At 42.2% G+C, this 23681-nt stretch overlaps 1 protein-coding gene across 3 annotated transcripts in view; it reads right to left on the bottom strand.

The window, feature by feature from the left end:
* DPP6 (dipeptidyl peptidase like 6) overlaps positions 1-23681 on the bottom strand; it is a 508132-nt gene that overhangs the window by 145746 nt on the left and 338705 nt on the right. For all 3 annotated transcript variants that reach the window (XM_086741833.1, XM_086741830.1, XM_086741831.1), the window contains exon 4: positions 1645-1739. In XM_086741833.1, coding sequence (XP_086597959.1) covers positions 1645-1739 — 95 coding nt within the window. The remainder of the gene's footprint in view (positions 1-1644; positions 1740-23681) is intronic.

Below are 23681 nucleotides of genomic sequence, written 5' to 3'. Positions count from 1 at the left end.
CCCTGCAAGGAGCAGGGACATCTCCAACTGGATCAGGTTTCTCAGAGCCCCGTCCAACCTGGCCTTGAATGTTTCCAGGGATGGGACATCTACCACCTCTCTGGGCAACTTAATGGGTTGACCAGTGTGGATCAAGATGGGGGCTGCCATGGGAGCATGAGAGCCAATAGTGTCAGCATGAAGACAGATTTAATCTACTGTTATATTAACAAAATGGAGAAAGGAAAATATGCCAAGGTAGCAAAAGTTTTTCTGACGCGAACTGGGAAAGAAGAGGACAAAGGCAATGTGCCTGGATGAGGAGTAATGGCAGCTCTTGTACTGGAACTTTTTGGATTAATGTGGAGGTGATGTTCTGCAGATTTATTTACTGAGAGGGCAGAAGAACAAGGGTAGAACAGGCAGTAGGGAGACCATGGCATGAAAAAGTAGGATTATCTTGTCACATCCTGCTTTTCTTACAAATGGCAAAAAATAAAAACCAGTGGAATAAACAGGGGCCAAACAAAAGCAGATTGACTTCGACAGACCTTGACATACAAGGAAGCCAGCTCATTCCTCTACTCTTAGCAGAACTGTAAAGAAAGAGGCCACACTCTGGTAAAAGAGGATTGCTTATGCGATGTACCAAAGGTTAAAGGTTAAATGGCATCACATGAAGTTTAAGGTTGGGTTCTGCAATAATAATTCAGCTTTGTGTGAGTCATACACTCATACTGCAAAATAAACTGGAATGTGGTTTTGTTGTGTTCTTGTAGATTTCCTTTTAGTTTTTGAGTTTCTAAAGCTTTTTCTGCAGATCTTGAGTCATTAAGATAAGTCTCTGTTAGCCATCCTCTGCTTTTGTAGCTTTGCAATGATACAGTACAACAAAAACACCTCAAGTTAATCAAAACTGCATAAGTGACAATTTTACTAGGACAACATGATTCATATCTCATTGTTGGAGCAAACATAAGTGTATTTCACTTCAGAAATTAACTTCTTACACGAAATACTGAAAACACTCTGACATTTAAGGTACTAACGTCTGTCACAGTACTGGCTTCATCTACTACAAAAACCACTTTCATCATGATATATAATACTCTATTTCAGCTGTGAATTTGTTTTCTTTTCATTCATTTTAATAGCCACCTACTAACTTATTTTCCCAATAATTCCTTAGGGTTTCGCTCATATGCAACTCTACTTCCATTCATCAACACTATTCATTAACAACACTTAAATTACATTTGAACCATTAGGCAAGAAAAATCAGCAAATCCACAAATTAAAAAAGAAGTATTTGCATGGAGAAATGTGGAGAATGCTACCAACAGACTGTAAATGGTATCAATTTTCTGTTCTGTTAAGCATGCAAAAACGAGAATTATCCATCTTTCAATTATATATGATATGCAAGACTAGCTTGAAATATCCATACAATACTTTCCTGTAGAATGAAGGAAAGTGAGCTTGCAGAATAATAACAAAAGTTGGAGTTCAATTTCACATTATCAGTCATTACGTAGCCCATAGTAATACTGGTTTATTGCTTCTCCTTGACAACACACAAGGTTGAAATGCAAGTCATTTTCTGCTTTACTGATCCAACTGCAAGAGAACTGTGAAATTCTGCTACTCGTTATAGAAAATACTTACAATTTTTTTGTTTTCTATTAATATTGTTGAATTGTTAGTTTCGACATTCCTCAGAATCACTGTGCCATTCTGGTTTCTATAAATGAATTCATTATCTGTAAGGAGGAAAAGAAAAGAACATTAAGGAAATCTGAAATGGTCTCTTTGTGTAGAACCTAATTATGGCCTTGAATCAAAAGTACTGCTGGGAACTTCCCTCTAAAGAACATAAATTAGTTGTTTTTTTTTTTTTTTCAGTGCAGCCATTGTTGTGATGTTAAAGTGGCTTCCAGGTCATTATACGACAAGGTTAGCATTTGTCACATGTTTATTCTGCCACATTTTTATTCTGCCACACTTTCCCAGAGCTGAATGCAAGAGGATCTGCTTTGAATGTACATACACAGCTTGCTATATTGTTAGTGTAGAAGAAAACAAGGTCAAAAAACATTCCTTGTACTTACAGGTTTCCAAGATCCTCAACCTCTATAGGAGTTAAATAAGTCAGATGCCTAGAAAGTCTCTGAAAGTTAAAGGCAAATCACCCTCTAACAAAGCAGATTCTTGAACCTAATACTGTGCAGATCTTCCAGCTCTGCCATTTGTCCTGCAAATTAATACCAGAAGGAGATGCATGTGAAGAAATTGCCATTTTCACATGGAACAAGACAAAGTCAACTTGTTCCTATTGCACTTTGGGATTACCCCAGCACTCAGGGCATCTGGACAAGGACAAGAGTCCCCTGTGGTAGCTGCTGCACAGGCAGCAGATGGTCTCCAGCTCGAAGCTCAAAACCTACTTGACAGAAATGCTATGGCAAACATATGAAAGAGACTCTAAATGAGGGCTGGGTGGCAAGTCAAAGGTTCAGGATGAAAAAAACATTACAATAAAGGGCTGTGATCTTGTCAGATGTCATAAACTGAAGCTCAAGTCAGATCAGTGCCTACATGCACTGCCTCACAGATGAAACATAAAATATAAGTCATAAATGCCAAGCATATTGCCATAAAAATCTTCAGGAGCTCTTCTTGACACAGGAGAAGGGTTACTGTTTTTTTTGCAACTTGGCTAAACTAAGATTGAGAACTGATGAATCCTACCAAACTTCCGCCTCCAGTTTCAGCCAAGGAAGCAATTCTTCATTGCCTAGCCTCACCGTGGCTACCCTACAGAGGCTACCATGGTGCATCCCACAAGTGTTAGGGACATGTGTACTGTTAAATATCACCCGTGGGTTATCCTAGGATGAATCAAAGGTGAGTTTAAATCCTACTGGATTTATAAAAGCATGGATCCAACTCATTGTAACCACAGACAGATGTGCACTGCCCAGCTCAGGGTAATCTGCTGTAGACAACACTGGGACCAGAGACCCAGTTCTTCCAACATTTTGGTATACAGATCTAGCATACTTCCTCCTTATTCATGTTTCAGTCTTTTTTACTTTCTAAACTGGTGATCACAATTCTCATCACAACCATTAACCATCTTTGTAAAGTGCTCTGAAAGTACAGATGAAAAACTTCTACACTGTACTTATCATCAGTCACAACAGCCACCTCCTACATAGCACAGTTTTACATGTAAGCATGGGAAGAAAAAGTATTTTCTGAGATTGAGATGAATCGGATTCTGTGAGGCCAAACTGTTGCTGCAATACAGATGAGCTTCTCCAAACAAGGAGACTTTACAGACTTAAGATTCTCAGTATCCAAATCACAGCAGTAGCCCTTCAGACTCATAGGCAAAGTTCTCAAAGCATCTCTTTCTTTTAATTATGGAACAAATTTTATCAACACCTTTGGTCCTGAATAAAAAATGATGGATCTGAATTAGATTAAGACTTGCATTTGAGACTAGAATAATGAAGAGAGTTCCTGTCTGAATTTGACAGTATTAAAATTTTGTCATTAGTTCTGGAGTGTTGTCCAAGGGCATGGCATTTTCATAAGCATACTTGATTATATTCAGGACTTTAAAATATTGCTTCATGTGATTTATGACTGAACAAACTAAGATTCTTCAACCTGGGAAAGAACCAATTGAACAGAACTAGGATAGAAGTAAAAAAAAAAGTCATAAGCAGCATGGTGAAGATAAATAATGAATACTTGTTCCCTGCCTTTTCCAAAATAAATATTGGGAGGCACTAAATGACATGAGTCAGTGAAAGGTTCAACACAAACAAAAGGGATTATTTCTTCATGCAGAAGGTAAACAAGCTGACAAGTCACAGTCCCAGAGTACAGTGGGTGCCAGGATTGCATTTGGATCCAAACAAGAATTAGAAAAATGGAAGAAAAATCCATCACAGATCATGGGTCTTGATAGGAGACATTTTTCGGAAACCCCTTGAACCTGAGATTGTGAGGGACTAGAAGTATATCCTGAATTATCACCTTGAGAAATTCACCTGCTTTTTAAAATCATCCCTAAGCATTTGCTCTTGTCCCAGGCCGGACACCAGAAGAGATGGTCTCTGGGGTTTGATCCGGCACCACCTTATTTACAACTTCAACTTCCAGCATCTGTGTCCAGATGCAGAAGAAATGCCTTCGTCTTAATAATTTAGGAGGCGATAGAATAAAAAGGTGTTAATGCTCCCTACACACCTTGCCCATTTATAGCCATTAAGGCAGAAGCATCATTTCTTATATGAGGAAAGTACACAGTCCGGATTCTTATTTTCAGGTATTCCAGAAATAACAAGAATAACTAAGCTGAGAGGCAGAACATTACCTAATTATCAGACATTTTGGAAAAGATTACTGCTTTAATAATCACCCTATGTCAACAACACTGAACGTTTTCCAATTACATACTAAGTTCTAGACAGAAAAATAACATTTTAAATATGGCCAGCAAGGCATTTGGATAATTGTAAACCTCTCAGGATATTTCCTAATTACAGAAAAAAAACAGTGATGAAACTCAGCTCAAAGTTCAGTATACACGTAAAGTAGCTTATTAATGTAATGAGTCTGTGGAAGTGTTAATACTTGGTAGCTGTTTCTTTAGCAATGCATGAACTGATGGAAGTTACATTACTGCCCATAATGACATTGCTACTAAACTTTTATTGCTCCCTGTGCTCCAAAAAACCATAACACCTTAATAAACTGTGAAACTTCAAGATGATTACATAAAAGTTGCTCCATAGTTGGAAGTAGGAGATGAAAGATTTTCCTCATTATTTGTTAAAGTGCAACAAGTTTAAAATGAGGTGCTAATCTGCGGTGTGTACTTCTGGTATGAATAAGGAAGAATAAATGAAGCAGCGCTGACTTGTTAGGGCTGTAAATCTTGCTATTATATTCAATAGAAGCCATCAACACAGCGTGTGAATTAATGAAGAGAAAATTGGTCTGCTTAAGAGAAGAACAAATTGATCTGCATTATATTCCAAGCAAAACACTGTGAGGTTTAGCCTGTCTGTGAGTCGTATTATATTAGACCTCAAAAGAATCAATTAATAATATTCTTGGACTTCTGTTTTGAAACGTGTGATTTGTTCCAGTGCAAGAGCATTTATCTAAATGGGACATACCTCAGTCAAAGACAAAAAGCAATGCAGCAACCTCCGCCTGTAATGAATTCTGTCCAGCAAGCTGATGAGAATTTGCAGTCTGATTTATAGCTGTCACCACAGCTGATAAAGGTCATCACTGCATCTCATTTTTTATACCTACCTTTCTTTTGGGGCTGGTGTTCAGTGTAAATGATGCTGAAAATTGTAACTTTCAGGCATAAAGCCATTTATTCCATTATATAATGGATTTCTTCAACAGCAGAGTTCACTTTGCCAGCTCTTTGAACTTCCAGGAAATAGTCTCGTTGGTAAAACATGTTATGGGTCTTTGAGTGTAGATGTAAATATGTACTCATGCTTACAAAAGTGACTGATTACAAAAAGCAATGATTACTGGAAATAATGGAGCAGCCTTGGTGCTGTACAGTCAGTGCAGAGGAATGGGGGAGCCTTGGCAGAAATTTTTAAAAACCTGCTAATCAGAACGGGTGAAATCAGGACACCCCAAACCAATGACATATTTGCAGTGTCAGAGTTTCCCAGCTTCTTTGTACACATCTTTCTTAAATTCAGCCAGGAAATATGCACACAGAGAAAACAGATCTAGCAAGAGGGAGCTCGTGTCCCTTGCAGTTGCTGAGCCATTCCCAGGAACAGCACACACATGGGCTTGCTCAGCACAGCAGCTCTGCCTGTCGGCCTCTTGTTTAGGGTGAAATAAGACAAAATGATGGGATTTTTCTTAAGAGAATAACGCATTATGCACTATGGCCTCAGTGCAAGTTTTGCATTTTCAGGTATGCTACCTGGCCAACTTCTCCCAAGGTTTCACAATCAGAAAAGGCACAGGGTCTCTGGAAACCTGCCCAGGAGTGCTGCCACGATGCTGAACCTGGAACTGGCAGTTGAAACTCAGGAGAAAGATCATGAGGCTATCAGTGGTATCATCTGAGGACCCCAAATCATCAGCTCAATATGTAGGGGCAGCCTAAACAGTCAACAAAATGCTGGACAGCATAAAGAGGGCAAGACAGCATGGACCATTTGCCATCATATAGAACAAGAGAGTACAAAAATTCATGGACAACTGACAAACTGACTGATATTAAAGAAAATAGGCAGGATATACTATCTCTCATCCTTAATGCAGGGCTGCCTCACTATGGACCCCTAAAAGGGGCCAGGCTCAAGTCCAACACAGTATCAGCTATTGGCCTGGCTAGAGACCCAGCATTGGGCTGGAAGAGCACTTGCCTGAGCCAAGACCACTTCTTTTTACATTGCTATGTGTCAGGCTGGTCACCACACTACACAGCTCATCACAGTGGACGGGAAGGTCTGGGGCAATTTTACTTCTAGGAGTAAATTTGAGCGCTGGCGGTGCAAAGAAGTTGAGGCAATTACATTCAGCTACAGGAACACAAGATTCGCATTAGTGTCAGTGCTGATGACTTTACAGCTGTACAGCTGCTCTGATCAGACTAAGTAAGTACACACTATCAGAGATGAGAGACTGCTTTACAAGATAATGGCAGGATTGGCATGCTTTTGAGGAGAATTTTCATTATTTGTCAGAGATTAAGGAAAGCGGAAAGCAGAACTACGTGATAAAATAAGGGAAGGAATAAGAATTTAAATCCAGCTCTAAACCAATATTTTTAATTAAATTGTAATATTCTATCAGATTAGCAACTCATGAATGAAAAGTGGAGAAAAAAAAGTTATAAAATTCACATGCAGCAAGCCAGCATTAAGAGTTCATGAAAGGCAGAAGGTGGTATCAGGACTGTTAGGACAGCTCCAGTCATTTAGAGCCACAGACTCAGAGGAAGAGACAACTTCTCAAGTCCTGGAGTTTCAGATCAACAGACGTGAAAGATAATTGAATGAATCTCAGTCTGATGAAAGTCAGCTTTGAGGGAATTATCGTTCTCAATCCCTAAGATTAAAGGAGATTGCTGAATAAAGGAAATTTAAGTCCTGAAATTGTTCTGAACCATTTCAGATAAATGAGCCTCCAGATACCAGCATGACCAGCAAGGCTGGCAAACAAATTACGCCGTGTCAAGAGAGCAGAAGGCAGCATGCCCTGGGGGAGCAACCCCGCACCACTCCCTGGGGACCGAGGTCACATCGCAGCGGGCCACGTGCACTGCTGGGACAGAGCTCTGAGCTGGCACAGCAAGCGTCACAGGGCCACCAGGAGAGGACTGGGCACTCTGCTGTTATTTCTCATCCCTGCTGCTGTAGGAATGTTCATGCTAGACCTGACCTTGGGCATGACCCACGGCAGCTGGCAGGCAGTTCGCATCTGATGGGCTTTACAGTGGGGTTAAAAATCCTGAAAGAGTCCTCTGAGCTTTGAAAGAAGTGAAAACATCGCATCCTGTTCAATCCAGTGAAGTCAATTACTGCAGCTGGAAACGAGTCAAGTGCCTGATGTTATCACCCTCTCTCTTCCAAAAAAGAAAAGCTGTTATGGGGTTTTTAATGACCCAAAGCAGTCAGAATTTTAGAATTTCATCTTGTATTTGAAGGACAAGCCTCCCAGCAGCCCTGCAGCACTGCCCATCACAGTGCAGGGCATGACTCCCTACTCAGCCAGGCTGACTACCTTTGCTGATGCAATGGCAGTGCTTGAATCAGCCGAGGGTTTCTTGGAGCCCTCCCCAGCAGGTATTGATCAGACACAATCAGCATTTACTATCTAACAAGGTAATGAGCAGCAAGGTTGCAACAGTAGGACAGGTGGTTTTTTTTTGGACAGAATTGGTATTTTCAGACTGGCAAGGGTAGGTATTACAGTTGTATTCATTTGGAAAAATACATGAGGATGAGGTAGTGGAATTAATTTTTTTTTTTAAATCTGCTTGTTTAGCATCCCCAACAAGTTTTCCAAAGGGCCAGGTGAGCCCCAGCACAGTGGATGGAGACCAGAGGTGGGTGAAGAACTGAATGAGCCCCTTGGGTGGGCTTGGGCATGTTGTAGCCCTGACCTCCAGCACCCAGGCATCAGGGCCAAAAAGAAGGGCCTGGCTGGAGAAAGCAAACTTGGACTATCCACAGCAGACCTGGGGCACACAGGGTGAGAAATACTGGCTTGTAGTGACTACCCACATTTGCAGGATCAGGGGAGGCTGACAGTTTACGCCGAAATACAGTGTGTCTCTGTGGAAACAGCATCACGACCGAACCGGGTACTGAGGCAGGCTGTGGGCTCGGCAGCAGGGAGTGCTCGCCGCTGTGACTATCGGTGTTCACACTCACAAGCCAGCCCACACGCAGCAGAGAGCCAAGGGGAGAGAGCAGCCCGTCAGAGCCAGGCAAAGCACCAGGCGTATACGTGATGTGAACAGTCATCCACACAGCTCACATCAGCATCTCGCACGGAAAATAAACTGTGGGGGACTTAGGGTTTGCTGTAAGAAAAGTGCTTTCTGAGTGACACAGGGGAAGGAATAGGACAAGCTGAGGTTAACAGGCTGATGTGCACAGGACTAAGACCTTAAAAAAACCCTTAATCCTGCCAGAGGCAGCATAAGCACAGGCCCAATATCTTCAGAGACTGGTTTTGAGAGAGAGAGCCTGAGGTTTTGGGAAAGAATGGAAGCAGAGAGGAAAATGGCAGAACAGGGTAAATTCACAGAGGAAATAAAAATTGTCAGGAAAAAAACCAGCAAACGTTAACAAGAAGCACCAAAGGAAAGGGAAAAGTCTGAACACGATATGAGCAGGGAGAAGGATGAGCACAGACAGGTGTAGAGAAATACTTATTTTACTTTCCTTTCATGAAAGGGGGAATTGTGTCTTATTTAGTAGGCCTGCAGGATTACTGACCCACTTAGGACAGTATCTGCCTAACTGGAGTCACATACCTCAGCATGACAAGGAGAGTGATCCCCACAGGACCTGCACTTCCTGGGGCAGGTGTGGTTTACTCCTCAGAAAAGAACAGGGAATAGATGTTCAACAAATGGTAGGGCCATGCAAGCTCCCTAGCTGCTGTAAAACCTACCCACATAGAAGACAATGCAAAATAAAAGCACAATCAGTCCCTGATGAAAGCCTACTCAGGTGTCCAGACAGATGCAAACTCAGATTCAGGTGGAAAAGAATGCTGTGATGAAGGACTTAATGCTATGATCTATTGTTCTTTCAAGACATGCAGCAGTGCATCTATTTGATATTTATAGCATTTACCCATAAACAACCGAATCTGAAATTCCCTCCCCAAAGCAGAAGCCAAGCCTGTTTTGATACCAAGCTGCATCACACAGAGAAAAAGCAGCGAAGGCTTCCCACCCCCTGTCCCCTGATGCTGCAGTACACTGGCTCTAGGATAACAGAGAGAGTAGGAGGGAAGGAGTACGGGTGGTGAACAACAACAAAAGCCCACAGCTTTCCACCACCCTCACTGAGAGCTGGTCCTTATGTCCTCATAGACCTTGGCACATGTAACTTATCACAGTCCCCTGCTTTTTCTCTTCCATCCACCTGCCCTCCACCAGCAACTCCTTTTTCTTCAGCCTTGCTGCTCTGCAGTGCAGAAACAAGTAAGAGTCTGTTACGCTTTGTGATGCTGATGTAAGGGAGCAACAGGGGACAGAGAACAGCCTGCCTCTAACAACATCACTACAGCCTTTAATTCTGGGAGACAACTGAAATTCCATTTTTATCTTCCTGGCATTATGGGTCATTATCCTTTTACTGTTTCCAGCATTTTTTTTTTTTTTCACAAGAGGGACTGAAAGGAAATTTTCTTTAAACAGGTGATTTACTGTAATTTAGCTAAAAGCTGTATAACACATTGCACTGGTACATTAAGTAAGTGCAACATGATAGAATGTGCTTTATTAGGCAAGAAGTGGTATTAATTGCTCATCAATTCAATGCAGTTGCACTTGGTGCACCAATACAGCGCTTTCACGGGAGTACTAGTAAAATAAACCACAATTATAGCTCAGGAAAATTCCCATATCAATGTGCATCCCTAGCAGGCTTGTAAATTAACTTGTCAAAAGCTCAAAGAAGGCTGAGTCCTAGGAAAACTAAAAGCTATAAAAAATAGTAATGCCACTCTGTTTCTGTTTTTTACCTAATCCCAAATCTTTCAAGATCCAATCTGAAAAAAAAAACTTATTCAATCTTATTGAGAGAAGACCTCAGCACCAAGCCTGAAAGCAAGCAGAGTACACCTTTGAAATTTCAGTCCCAAATTTGAAACCAGGTACAATTCTGCTGCTGCTTCTCATTTGTGAGACTGAACTCCGCTTCAAAGAGCCCCAATCTGGGAACTCTGTAGGCTCAGATCATGGCTTAGTGGCATAGACATAAAAAGCTGAAGTCCATGTGAGAAATAGAGAACTCGTTTCAACTTCAAATAACTCCTCTTCCCTGCTTCCACCTGCTTTTATAACACATGGTGGGGGGAAGAAGAGAGAGACCGCAATTAGGGAAAAAACGAATGAGAAATCCTCTGGAGTAATTCATTCTGACACCATCCAGGGCCAAATCATCCCTGTTATGAAACTGCTGCAAAATCCTAACAACAACAGTAAGAATGTACATCTTGTTGCTTGCTGCCCTCAGCTTATCTCTCTATAATGACTGACAGCAGCGTGGGGACTTTGCAGCACGCTGAGCCGACTTTGGTGTATTCCAGAGCTGAGAAATCTTCCTCAAAAATTCTCTGCCATCTTCTTTGCTGTTTCAGGTGTGCTCATGCCACGTGGTCTTCAAACTCTAGATGTCACAGCAGGAAAAGTGCGGATGACCCTGAGGCTGGACAGCTGGAGATATCAGATTACACTAATTCCCTGGATTCCCTGCCAGGAACTTTCCACATACAGCACGGGCCAAAAGCAATTTAACCCCAAACATCTAATTTCCCAGGAAACAGTCCCTGACACTTTTATCCACACCCCACATATTTTTCATGGTCTCACCACGTGTCTGAACAGCAAAACAAAGTGCAGACAACAGGTAGCATGTATCAGCTCAAACCAGCTCCGTGATGTAGCCAGCATGGGTGGCGCAGCCCCACGTAGGCAGTGGCACAGATTTTACTGGGAGTGTAAAACCTTCAGGGCTTTTGCCATTTTAACTGCTAGCTCATATGAGAGCCCAAGCTGCCATTCCTGCTTGGTCATCCCCACCGTGCCTGCTCTGGGCAGGTACACTTGCTCCAAGCTCCCTGGCTCAGTCACCTCTCTCTTCTCTGCCAGAGGCACCGGGTCTTACAATTTTCTTCGGCTTCACACAGGGTTCTTCACACCTGAAGTGTTACATATAAATGTAATAATCCATTTGACACCGAGAAAAAAAGGAATCCATGAATAAATTTTCATTAAAATGTGACCCCACAGCTTGCTTTCTTAATTCCTCTGTGCATTTCCTTGCCTCCTTCTCTATGTCCCCAACCAAATTACCCTTGTTAGTAATCATGATGGAGAGAAAGAATATATAAAGTGTGGGGTTTCTTTTTCCTTTTCATTATTATTATTATCGTGGGCAGAGTACTGAAATTTCAGTACAGATTGAACGACATTTTTGTATATTAACAAGCAAATTTGCTGTGTATACAGCTCTGCATAAAGTTTTAATTGTCTTTTTGTGCAATATTTCATGATAACTTTTATTCTACTCTATCATTGTAGATGTCTGGCAAAGTATGACTTTGCTGAAATCTAACTGTAAAAGGAGTCCGGCAGCACCATGGCCACCTTGACTTCAGGCTTTTGAAAATCAAGGCGAGTAAGACATGAAATTCAACATCCTACACGTTTTGGTTACTGGTGACTGACTACCGGTTTTGTACTCGTCACAAGAGGGCACCATATTACAGAACCGATGGAAACACTTCCAACACTTGCAAAGAACCATTAATAAATCATTGGATTTGATGCTGGGCAGCGGACCTGGCAAGGAACAGCACCTGCAGCAGAACAGAGGCTCCTCGCACCTCACTGCAAGGGAACAGCTATCAGAGGAGCGGTTTGCAATTATACACACTATCTCATCTTTTTTAAACTAACTGATGAGGGAATGAAAAAAACAGTGTCAGCTAAGTAAATAGCTTTCCCTTGACATCTCAAATCAGTTTGCCCACAGTGCTAGGCCAGCTCCTACAGGGAGCCCCATACCAAACGCCAGAAATTATTCCTGAATTCCTTATTTCACCTTTTCTTGTTCCCATCCCTCTCTTTGACATGGAAACATCATGCATCACTCACTGCCTTGCGCAATGTTGGTCTTGAATCAGCAGTGTCTTGCTGCTAAGAGGGCAAACATGTTGACGCAAGTGCTGAAGCAAAAGAGTTGATGTGAACACCTTGCTTAAGTGCAATGGTTGAAAAATGGTTACCCCAGAAGAATGACTGGTGCTTTCCTGAATCCCAGTCAATCTTTTGTGCAAAAATACCTTCTCAATGGGTTCTCAATGGGTTAACAACTTTCAGCAGACAGCATTAAAACCAAAGAATGCCCTTATCCAAGGAAAATAACTTGACTTCATAATATTTTTCTTTATTTTTTATGCCCTTACATAATTTATTTGTTACTCAGGGCAATTCTTCTTTCTATTGTTCATTTCCATGCCTCTGTCATATCTTTATCCTTTTCTAGACCATGTCTATTCCCACTACAATCTATCTTTTTTGGATGGAGCAACTCAAACTCACTGTAATGATCAAGGTGATAATGTCCCTCAAACTGGATAAACCCACGCTATTTTCAGTATTGTTCTCTCCTGAATACAGTCCAATATTGTTTCCCCTAAAAAAGTGGATTGAAACAGAAAATTGATTATATGTTCTCAGTTTCCTGCCCTAAGAGAAGGAAAGCAAATATAAAATATGGAATTCTAATAAACCCTCTCATGTTTTTCGTACTCATATTATTCTGGCTTGATAATTTAGCCACTTTAGCCATTCTGTGCACATTAGGAAAAAAAACCCAGGAATATTACAACTATTGATATATAATTCTACTTATAAAAATATCTGCCTTTGTGAGGCATTAAAAATAGAAAAGAAATAAAGGATAAACATTAAAGATTAATTTGGTTTAAGGCCATATCATATGCATCCTAATGCGCTTGGTATTAGCTAAATGCTTCAAGGCAAAAGGTAACAGTAAACTCTCACAAATGCTGCCCCTGAAATTAAAACCTGGAAGAAGGAAAATATGGAACATAGGAAACAAATATATGTACTTATATACTTTTGGTGATACTTGAAATAAAGGTTTTAAGACATTTTTTATGTCCAGGTTTACAGCTCACACTCCCACGGGAATGAGAATAAGGAAGTAAAAGATATCTCCAAATTATTAATAAGGGTCCTGGCTTACGCACAAGTCTTCCAAGAAATGTCTTGTAAAATGAGTCAGTCCATCGACTGAAGCAAAAATAAATCACAGTGAACAGCTTCACGTGGCCCAGTGTACTTGCATTAACCCCATGATGGTGTGGAGGGGCCAGCTTGGACCTGTTGGCTCCACTCTCTGAGGAGGCTGCCAGCCAAGTGAGCAACCAGTGCCAGCTGCAGAAGCAGGTTTTGCGAATGGGCTCTTGTCCACTGGAAACAGAAAAATTGACTGCTGAGCAGAGAGTAAGTCTCTATTAGGGTGATAATAAATTAGACTATTGGAAAATTTTCTGGACACTTTGTGCAGGCAGAATTGGTGGACTTGATATGTTTGTCCAAGTCTTGCTGGCTCTTCTCATCCCAGCTGAAGGTACCAGGTACCACACATTTATTTTTACAGCATAGCAAAGCCAATGCTTCCAAGCAGCACCTGGACTGATTCGCTGTCCATAAATAACCACACTGAATGTAACTGCAATGAGCCCAAAGTCTCTTTGAACTGCTGGATTTACCACCCCTGCATTGTACAGCTGAATTTTTGCAAGGTCCAATGCATGCCAAAATGACCACAATTTGTTCAATAGATGGAAAATTTTGCTCTTTATGGGGAAATTGCTTCTGAGCTGAAACTTTTTCCCCCTTCTTGTCTTGAGATTTTGACATTTCCCACTGTCTTTTTACTAGACTTTGTCTACTTTTACCATCCATGCCATTGTCGGCTGCCTTTCCTGGAAAGTGAAAATGTTTTGAAGCTGATTATCCAGATTTTGTGAATTATTAAAAATCTTAAGCGTTGATAAATGATGTATAAGGTTTCAAAAAAACCCTTGATTTTGTTAAATATATTTTCTAATGAAATTAGACACTAGATTATTATTATTATACCTTCTAAGTATGTTTAGCCTTTGGAAGGTCTTTTAGATATAATTTTAATAATCTCTTTGAGATTTAAAAAAAAAATTAAGATTTATTTTCTTCTCTTTTTGAATGAAAGCAAGTGTTTTTTTTGTAAGCCACCTGTCCCCAGAATATGGGACTTTTAAGTAAGGCAGTAAAGTGAAAGTCTGGCATCATACCCAGCTGGCAGCATTGTCAAGGCAAAATCCCTGCCCAGCCATATACAAACCTGGTTACATGCTCAGCTCTTTATCTCCATCAATCAAATGTTCTAGAGAGTTGTTTCCTCTCTCCTTTTCCTTGTATTTTGTTTCCTTTCTTTCATTTCTTCACATTTGTCTTACCTTAAGTTCTTTTCCTGCTCAGCATGAGAGTAGAAGTGGCTCTTAAGAGACGTTATACTCTGATAATCAGGGATTGTTTCTCAGCATAGATGGCCACTTCTGTCTTGGGATCACTTACAGGATCACCTTATTTTCCACCAGAGATTATTCCTCGTTACTGGCAATGGAAAGAGATGTCAGCAAAGTATCCAGTTTTAAAACTCGGGGGCATGTGTATAGACCCAGCGCTGGTTTCACATAAAGCTGTGAAAATCCTGCTGGGGACCTATATTGCATGATTTTATGGCACTGTGATCACTCAGACTATAATTTGCTACGGGCACCTACAGATTTTTACTTTAACACAGTGCAAAATCTTCTGTCTTTTCTTTGGTGTCAAACAAATTATATTACATACATGCACTTGCCTTAAAGTACCATGAAACTCAAATCATTTGAACACATTGGAGAAGCCAATCCAGATACTTCCATGTAATCCTTGTGTGTAGTTCCCATCTCAACCTAGCTAACATTATATATTAGAGATTGAAAACAAATATTTAAGAAATGACAGGAATAATCCAAAGTACTGATCTAAGGGGCGTCAAGCAAAGCTTATGGGGGCCAACTTCCAAATAAGGAAAAGGAAGTGGTTCTTCATGCAACAGGTCTTGGGCCAGTGAAACTACTTGATAAGTGACATGGTGGATGCAAGAGGCTGTGGAGGACACTCGGCAAGTGACTTGGAAGAGAAATACATTTGGGGTTAGTAAACAGAGAAACCACAAGAGGATCTATTAATTCTCTAACCTAAAATGTGTGTGAAGTTCTCTACGCTCTCACTTATCCTTCTGCACACACACATTGCCTCCCATGGAAATAGGAATTTGTGCTGGGCAAACCTCTGGTCTCTTCCATTCTTAATTAAAATTTCTCTAATGTGAGACTTGTATATCTACATTTTAAAGTATAATTATATTCCCTTGATTGGTGATAATTATCTCATTTTAAATTTCTTTTAATGAATTATATAAGACTGGTACTATTTCTCATAAGAAAAAAAAAAGTACTGCTTCCAATATGTTCAACAACTTAACACAGTCAGGAGATCCAAAGTCATCATAGACTTTCTTTCTTAGATAAGTAAATCTTTGCCTGCTAAATTTTCAATCACAAATATCTGATAAAAAGTTTAATCATCAGAAATACAGTACTTCCCATCTCCAAATTATGACATCACTGTATCTCAGCATATCATAGAATCATAGAATCATAGAATGGTTAGGGTTGGAAGGGACCTTCAAAGGTCATCTAGTCCAACCCCCCTGCAAGGAGCAGGGACATCCCTGACTAGGTCAGGTTGCTCAGAGCCTCATCCAGCCTGGCCTTGAACGTTTCCAGAGATAGGGCCTCCACCACCTTTCTGGGCAACCTGTTCCAGTGTTCTATAACTCGCATAGTAAAAAATTTTTTCCTAATTTCTAATCTAAATCTACCCCCCTCTATTTTAAAACCATTACCTCTCATCCTATCGCAACAGGCCCTACTACAGCCTCTCCCCATCTTTCCTGTAGGCGCCCTTGAGGTACTGGAAGACCGCTATCAGGTCTCCCCGGAGCCTCCTCTTCTCCAGGCTGAACAGCCCCAACTCTCTCAGCCTGTCCTCATAAGAGAGGTGCTCCAGCCCTTTTATCATCTTCGTGGCCCTCCTCTGGACCTTCTCCAACTGGTCCATGTCCTTCTTGTGCTGGGGGCTCCAGAACTGGACACAGTACTCCAGGTGGGGTCTCACCAGAGCAGAGTAGAGGGGGAGAATCACCTCCCTCGACCTGCTGGCCACGCTTCTCTTGATGCAGCCCAGGATGCGGTTGGCCTTCTGGGCTGCAAGGGCGCATTGCCTGCTCATGTTAAGCTTCTCATCCACCAGCACTCCCAAGTCCTTCTCCTCAGGGCTGCTCTCAATCCATTCCCTGCCCAGCCTGCATTTGTGCTTGGGATTGCCATGACCCAGGTGCAGGACCTTGCACTTGGCCTGGTTGAACTTCATGAGGTTGGCACAGGCCCACCTCTCCAGCCTGTCAAGGTCCCTCTGGATGGCATCCCTCCCTTCCAGCGTGTCGACGGCACCTCATTAAAACGATCAAATGGAAGAATACATGCTGCTCTAATTAATCCTTGGTAAGCACTCCATGTTCAACAACTATCCAAGAGGAGAGGAGCAAGCTCAGGGAAAGCTACTGAGGTAGGAGAAAGTGCTTTGCACCAAGTAAAAATCTTCAACAAGGAATCAAATTCGGGCAGGGGAGTATGAAAAATTGCCTTGGTTAAAAAAAAAAGAAGGAAAAATAAAAAAGTAAGCAAGTTGTATCCTACAGAATAGAGAGTACCTGAAGATGGACTGTATGGAAAGACATAAACTGTTCTGGAACAGTACCTACTTCTGAAGGTACCAGCAGTATGCTGTAATCAGCATTAGCTGCTTAACAAGAGGTCCAACCACCCTGAAGAGCTCCCCTTTTTCCATCAGCCCTTCTTAGAATGTGCCTCTTGCCCAGCATATCCTGCAATTATGCACCTCATTTCTTCCCTCTGTTTTGTCCTAGATGCTCATCTCCTAAGTGCTCCTTCCCCAAAACTTTTCCACCTTTAGATGGGCCTGATTGTTAGGAAAACTTTCACAAGTGCATGCAAACCTTCCTCCTTGATCTTTCTTTCCTGCAGTTCAAAACGGAATTCCCCACCTATCTGCCCAGATTTTCTTAGCAGTGCTGGATCTAAATGAAACATATTTCTTACTCCTTCCCAAAACAATCCTCCTCATAGTGAAACACTGCCAGCCTCCTGGGCAAGGGAGAAGACCATCACCCTCCGCTGCATCCAGCCTGCTCCATCGCCCAGGAGCATGGCTTTCCTTATTTCTCTCACTCCTCTTTCCTGTGCTATATTCCTCTGAAGACGCAAAGGAAAAAACTCAACTTCGTTTCCATACAAATTAAATCAGCGAGGCTGCAATTACAACCATCCTTGTAAGGGCTTCTCAAAGACAATTTTTTATCACAGCAGTTCCCTCTTCCCCAGTGGCTGGGGACAGCTGGGATCTCACAGTTACCTGCTTGGCACGTGTCAGCCGGGGACACACATCTAGTGGTGTCACACTGTACCTCTAGTCGTTCACCTGGATTTTTAACTAACACCCACGGAGAGAACACCTAATCCCTCAACTAGTGCTTATCCTTCGGCTCTGAGGGCAGTGGGTTTTGATTTCAAACTACTTTGAATCAGATGAAAAAAAAAACAACAGATCTTTTTTAACTGGCTTCAAACTGTTAAGCACGTAGGCAGAACTGCCGTGTGCATTTCTATTCTTCTGGCAGGAGAAACACCACTGATGTGAGCTGCATCTTCAAAAGTCCCCCACAGATGCAGCCGCTCCCTGTGGCAGCGTGCTGTTTCCTTCCCTTTTCCATTCCTGCTGGTCTCCTTTTTTTTTTTAATCAAAAGGCTCCCCTCTGCGAACTGGGTGCAGTTGCAGTACGTCTGCCTGGCTGGCAGGGTAAAAGGACCCAGCACTGAATTTAGCAGCTTTGCATCAACCACCAGCCGCACAAAGCAGGGAAGTGCCGCTATGCACCTTGGTGCAACACAGAGCACGACAACGGGGAGGAGCAAAGACAGCAGCTTCTACCTAATTCCCATGGTTTTTTACCTCAACTCTGCAAACAAATTTAACACACAAAGGAGCCCAAGTGGTCCTAGTTTTCACACCTGTTACAGCTTCAAATTATTCCACACAGCTGCTCCTCTCTGGCAGGCACAGCCACAGTAGGAGACATCGCCTCGCTTCTGAATTACTTTGAGAGAAAAGCACTAATTTTAGTGGAGCTGAGCTTGAAAAAGAAATGGGGAATCTGTTTTTACCAACGGCTATAAAAAGTACAGGAAACCAGCTTGCTGGTCCAACATGTGAGAGTGTGGCCATCATGTTGCCTGTAGGGGGGAATTCTATTTTTCCTGCTCTTTTAAAAAAATCAGTGGGAATAGAATTACTGGGAGTAGATATTCGTATAACCCAATCTCTTCACTATGTGGGTGGTAAAGCACTGGAACAGGTTACCCAGAGAAGCTGTGGATGCCCCATCTCTGGAAGTGTTCAAGGCCAGGCTGGATGGGGCTTTGAATGACCTGGTCTAGTGGAAGGTGTCCCTGCCCAGGACAGGGGAGTTGGAACTAGATGATCTTTTAAGGTCCTTTCCAACCCAAACCATTCTATGAAGAAGAAGTGAAGTCCAAGGACATCTCTTGCTTCTTCTAGCCATCTTTGGTTCACTAATTGATCCCTTTGATATTACTCTAGCAGTTGAATGTATTTTCCAGCTCTTCCTCTTAGGCCATGAAGCCATTTCTCAGGCTACATCACAATACTGACTTCCAGGCTCATTTTCACCCTTTGCACAACTCCAGCTCCTGCTCCTCCTCACACATCCCCAAGATCCTCCCCTCTTGCCTGGACTTCTGCCCAGAGTGACTGCAGCCTGTCCTCCTTGTGCAGCATCACACTGCCAATGCCCTCCTCATCACTTGTTCCCTTTCATCTCATTTCTCCCAGGTGACTTTCACGCCACCAGCCCTGTCCCTGGGCTGGACTGTTCACTCAACCTGGCAAGATGTAGAGTCAAAACAAATACAAAGCTATCACATTGAATGTCTAAGGCTATGTTTTACTGCATGTGGATATTTGGATGTTCAGTAGCTAAAGCCATATTTTGGTACCTCCAGAAGAAATTTGACTCAAAGGCTCAACACAGTCAGTGACACACAGGGGAATGGTTAGAGTTCAGTAGGTTTTGGAGAAATTAGGTTACCTAGGGACACTCCTAAATACAGGATTAAGAACATCAAAAATCTTGACCTCCTCAAGGTTTCAAACTACTCAAAAACTTCACAAACAAAACCTCCCATTTGACCATCACAGTGTTACTTTCTAGGGTGCAGTACTTTTCACAAACAGCACTTTCTCTAATGTTTCTTCCTCTAAACTCAGAGGTTGTTGTACATGCCAAAGGATTATTTTCCCAGTCTAACACGTGTGCCTTACCAGCACCCCGCACTGCAGAGAAGCTGGGCACTGAAGTGCTGCTAAAGCCAAGGTACAGAGCTCCTCCCCAGCTTGCTTCTGCAGACTGTATTAATTTTTAAAAGAGCCAAATTGATTTCTCACTTCATTCTCTCTAGCAGTAATGAACAAAACAGCTACATGGCAGAAATGCTCTCCTCCACAGCCTACTACAGTATGTTAAAAAGCCATTAACTCCGAGGTTTCCTGTCTTTAGTGAACAGGTTATTATCACTACAGAACTTCGGCAGTTGCCCAGCAGCTGAAAGGCAGGAGCAGAGCAACTTCTCTTCAGTGCTCTCAGAGTACAGATATGCAGAAATCTCTGAAGAAGATGAACCAGGTTGGGGTCTAAAATCAAAATTATGGTTCAAATGATTTAATATTTTACTCTCTTCCTCCTCCTTCTGGCAGTTGTGACAGAGCATGAGCCCTTATCTATTCTGCTTTGGCAACATAGGCTGTCATTTCATGAAGGCATTTAGATGAAGAATAGCGATCAACATTCTCTAAAGCACATGGACTTTTCACTGACACCAACACTACCTAAAAGTTCACTTTGTGTTTATTTAACTAGCATCCATGACTTCATGAATCACAACAGAGGGTTTCTGAAGGCCATCCCCAGCAAAACCTCCATGTAAGGATGTGCAAGCAGCACTGCCACACCCTTCCACAAAGTGCTAGAGCAGAAGAGCCTCCTTCAGTCCTTGCCCTGTATTTTCCTCTGGTCTGCACAGTGTTTTCCTTTAGTGACTTTACCTCAGCATAAGGTCACCCTTACAGCTCCTTAGGGTTGTGGGGCTCTTTGCAATTGGAGCTGTAAGCTCACTGAAACCTTAATCACTGCAAACTCATGTGATCTGCTCCAGGTATCTTGTTCTCTGTCTTAGAAAACGTTTCAAGAATGTTTGAAAAGCCAGAGCGCTCACAAAAATATTGCAGAAAGAAGCTGCCATGAGGTAGGATATGAGGTTTGGCACACCAGATTGGGAGTGGGACAAGTCTTCTTCTAACCATTAAGACCAGTATACTCATTCACTTAAGTCTTTGGTCCTCTGATGACAAACAGAAAGATGAATTTTTCTTTCATGCCAACAGCCCAGCCTTGCCAAGGGAAAGGCTCCTGCTGCCTTACAATTCAGATGGTTGCTTGCAAGCGGTCAATTTTTTGGCCCATGGATGAGCAACCCAGAGAAACCTGCACTCCAACTAACCGTGTTGTAGCTCTCTAGCAGGGCAATTTTAGTCTTAAGGGCTGTCAAAGCAGCACCTGAACGCAAATCTTTTTCACAATGAAAAATATTAGCACTTACAAAGTTCTTAATATCTATGCAAAGCAAACTAAAAATAATTCATTTACTCCACACGCAGCTGCATCATTTGAAATGCATCAATGCTTTTATCAATACAGTGCAATGGATTTACATTGCACAGAACAGACTTAAGGGCATTTGGGCTATCCAAGTGTTGTTGATCTGAGCATTATTACGAAAGGTAAACTGAAATAAATTATCTCAGTTACTACATGATGATTTTTTTCTGCATGGTAAATAAAACTTATTAGTTCTAGCTCATTAAATTCAATATTAGACTTTAAAACAGCCTAGAGATTCTATCGCGTTATTAGTAAAACATGCAACAAAACATATGTGCTTCAGTATTAAAGATAAAAGAATTACTCTATTATATTTAGATATTAGTTATTACTGCATTTTTCAGAAGGATTTTTGCAATAAAAGCCTAGCTGCCATTCTCAGATGCAAGCTAGGCACGTGGTGGTTCTGGCTCTCACTGAGTGGCAGGTTTCCAAATAACTGAGCCATTTCTGAAAATGTCATTCAGAGCCTTTTGCTAATTTACACACTATTCCTCTCCAGATAAGAACAAATACTATCTTGCCAGTGTTGCAGTTGAAGCAAGTGGGCAGGGACCTTGGAGAGCAGGGCTTGATTTTCAGATTTTAAGTCAACTTCCTATGACCTCAAACACTTCCTTTAGTGTCCTGTGCCTCAGTGCTCCTCACTGCTCGACTATATTGTGCTTTTAATTTCAACCTCTATTATTTCCATTTGGCTACAGCCTCTCTGCAAGGACTGTCTCGCCATGTCTGGCCAGTGTCTAGCGCAAAGAAGACACACTCTTAGTTGGAGCCTCCAGACACTAGCACACAGCCAAAAATCCTGGCAACAGCCACTGTGCCTCTCAACATACACTCTGCCTCTCAAGATGCCAACAGCAAAGCTGGAAAAACATCCTCCAAGAAGTAAGTAATGATGGCACGTTGCACCTAATCGATCGCAGTAACTGTGGGCAGTATATTATAGGCTGCTATTACGTTTTTCTATCTACAACAGCAGCCAAGTACTTTCAATGTGGGCAAATGTATTTGCCATTAAGTACAAAGACAGAAGATAAGCATAAGTCTCTGCAAGTGGTGTGTACAATTCAGTCTCCATTGCTTTTCTTGACATTGGGCATGATGCTGCCTCCCCGTGAAGAAGGAGGACTGCTCCCAAGATGCTGGGGGTGAGATTCACAGCTGATAAGAATCGCTGCAGCTCCACAGGGCCACAAAGACAGCACTCATAACCTGACCAACTGGTCAGGTCTGAATTATTGACTGGTCCAGGCCAGGTCTGAGTTGTTGTGTCCAGGAGAAATCAGTCAACTGAGCTGCTCTTCAGCACGAAATATAAGGACCCTTCTTTATCCTGTTTTTTGTTCACCAACACAGGAACACTGCAGCATCCCATTGAGCTTTTCAGAAACCTGAGCTAAAATCCTGTGTGAGAGGAATTACAGGAAAAGCTCAGTAATTGTGAAGCCTAATTACAAAGTAATGTGGAGCTTGAGAGCAGAACTGCTAAGCAGTTAGAGACTAGAATAATGAGTGGGCCATCTGTCATCTGCGAGAGGGCTAACGAAAGGCCAGCACAGGACACTCCTGACGGTGTATGGAGGAGGATATGCAAACGGGGAAATGTCCAAATACAACATTTAAGATACACAGCATGAAATGAGCTGCTAATTGGAGCTCGTATGCATGCTTAGCATATGGACAACATAATTACAGTTGTACAGTAAAGGGAAGTTCACAATACAGGATGGTAACAGAACAGTGTGCGGTGCGATGCACCAAGCGATGAGCAGAAGAGCGCAGGAGGAGGTGCAGGATGGATGGGGCTGAAACAGAGATGCAGTTCAGATTCTTTGGACTTGTATTTCAGGATAGGGGGATGCTATTTGGTCACCAGCGTAATCTCACATTTCCTGTACTACATTGCTATACACCTACTATACTATACCATATACACTATACTATACTGTACTGCTTCATACTTTGTTGTCCTTGTCGTAGTTCAGCCCCAATCGGGACCAGACTACGCAGTCTCTCTCCCACTCCCCCCACCCTCCAAGAGAATAGGGAGAGATAATATAAGAAAAAACGGCTCGAGGTTTGAGATAAGGACACTGAGAAAATCCTTAAAGTTACCGTTATGGGCAAAACAGACTAGACTTGGGGAAAACTATTCATTTATTACTAAAACTAGCAGGATAATGAGATAGAGAACAAGATAACCTCCCCCCATCCCTCCCTCTTCCCAGGCTTATCATTATCTCTACTACCTTCCCCTCCCGAGCAGCACAGGGGGGAAGAGGGAATGGGGGTTGCGGTCAGTTCATAATATGTTGTTTTACACCGCTGCTTTGTGGTCGGGGGAAGAAACTCATCACATTCCTCCCCTGCTCTGTTGTGGGGTCCCACCCATACGCCACAGTCCTTCATGAAACTGCTCTGGCATGGGTCATCTCTTCCATGGAG

This window comes from Chlamydotis macqueenii, chromosome 2 (assembly GCF_036417535.1).
Source record: "Chlamydotis macqueenii isolate bChlMac1 chromosome 2, bChlMac1.mat, whole genome shotgun sequence".
NCBI classification, from domain to species: Eukaryota; Metazoa; Chordata; class Aves; order Otidiformes; family Otididae; genus Chlamydotis; species Chlamydotis macqueenii.
Note: the sequence above shows the minus strand (reverse complement) of the source record. Positions and strands in the feature narration are given on the sequence as shown.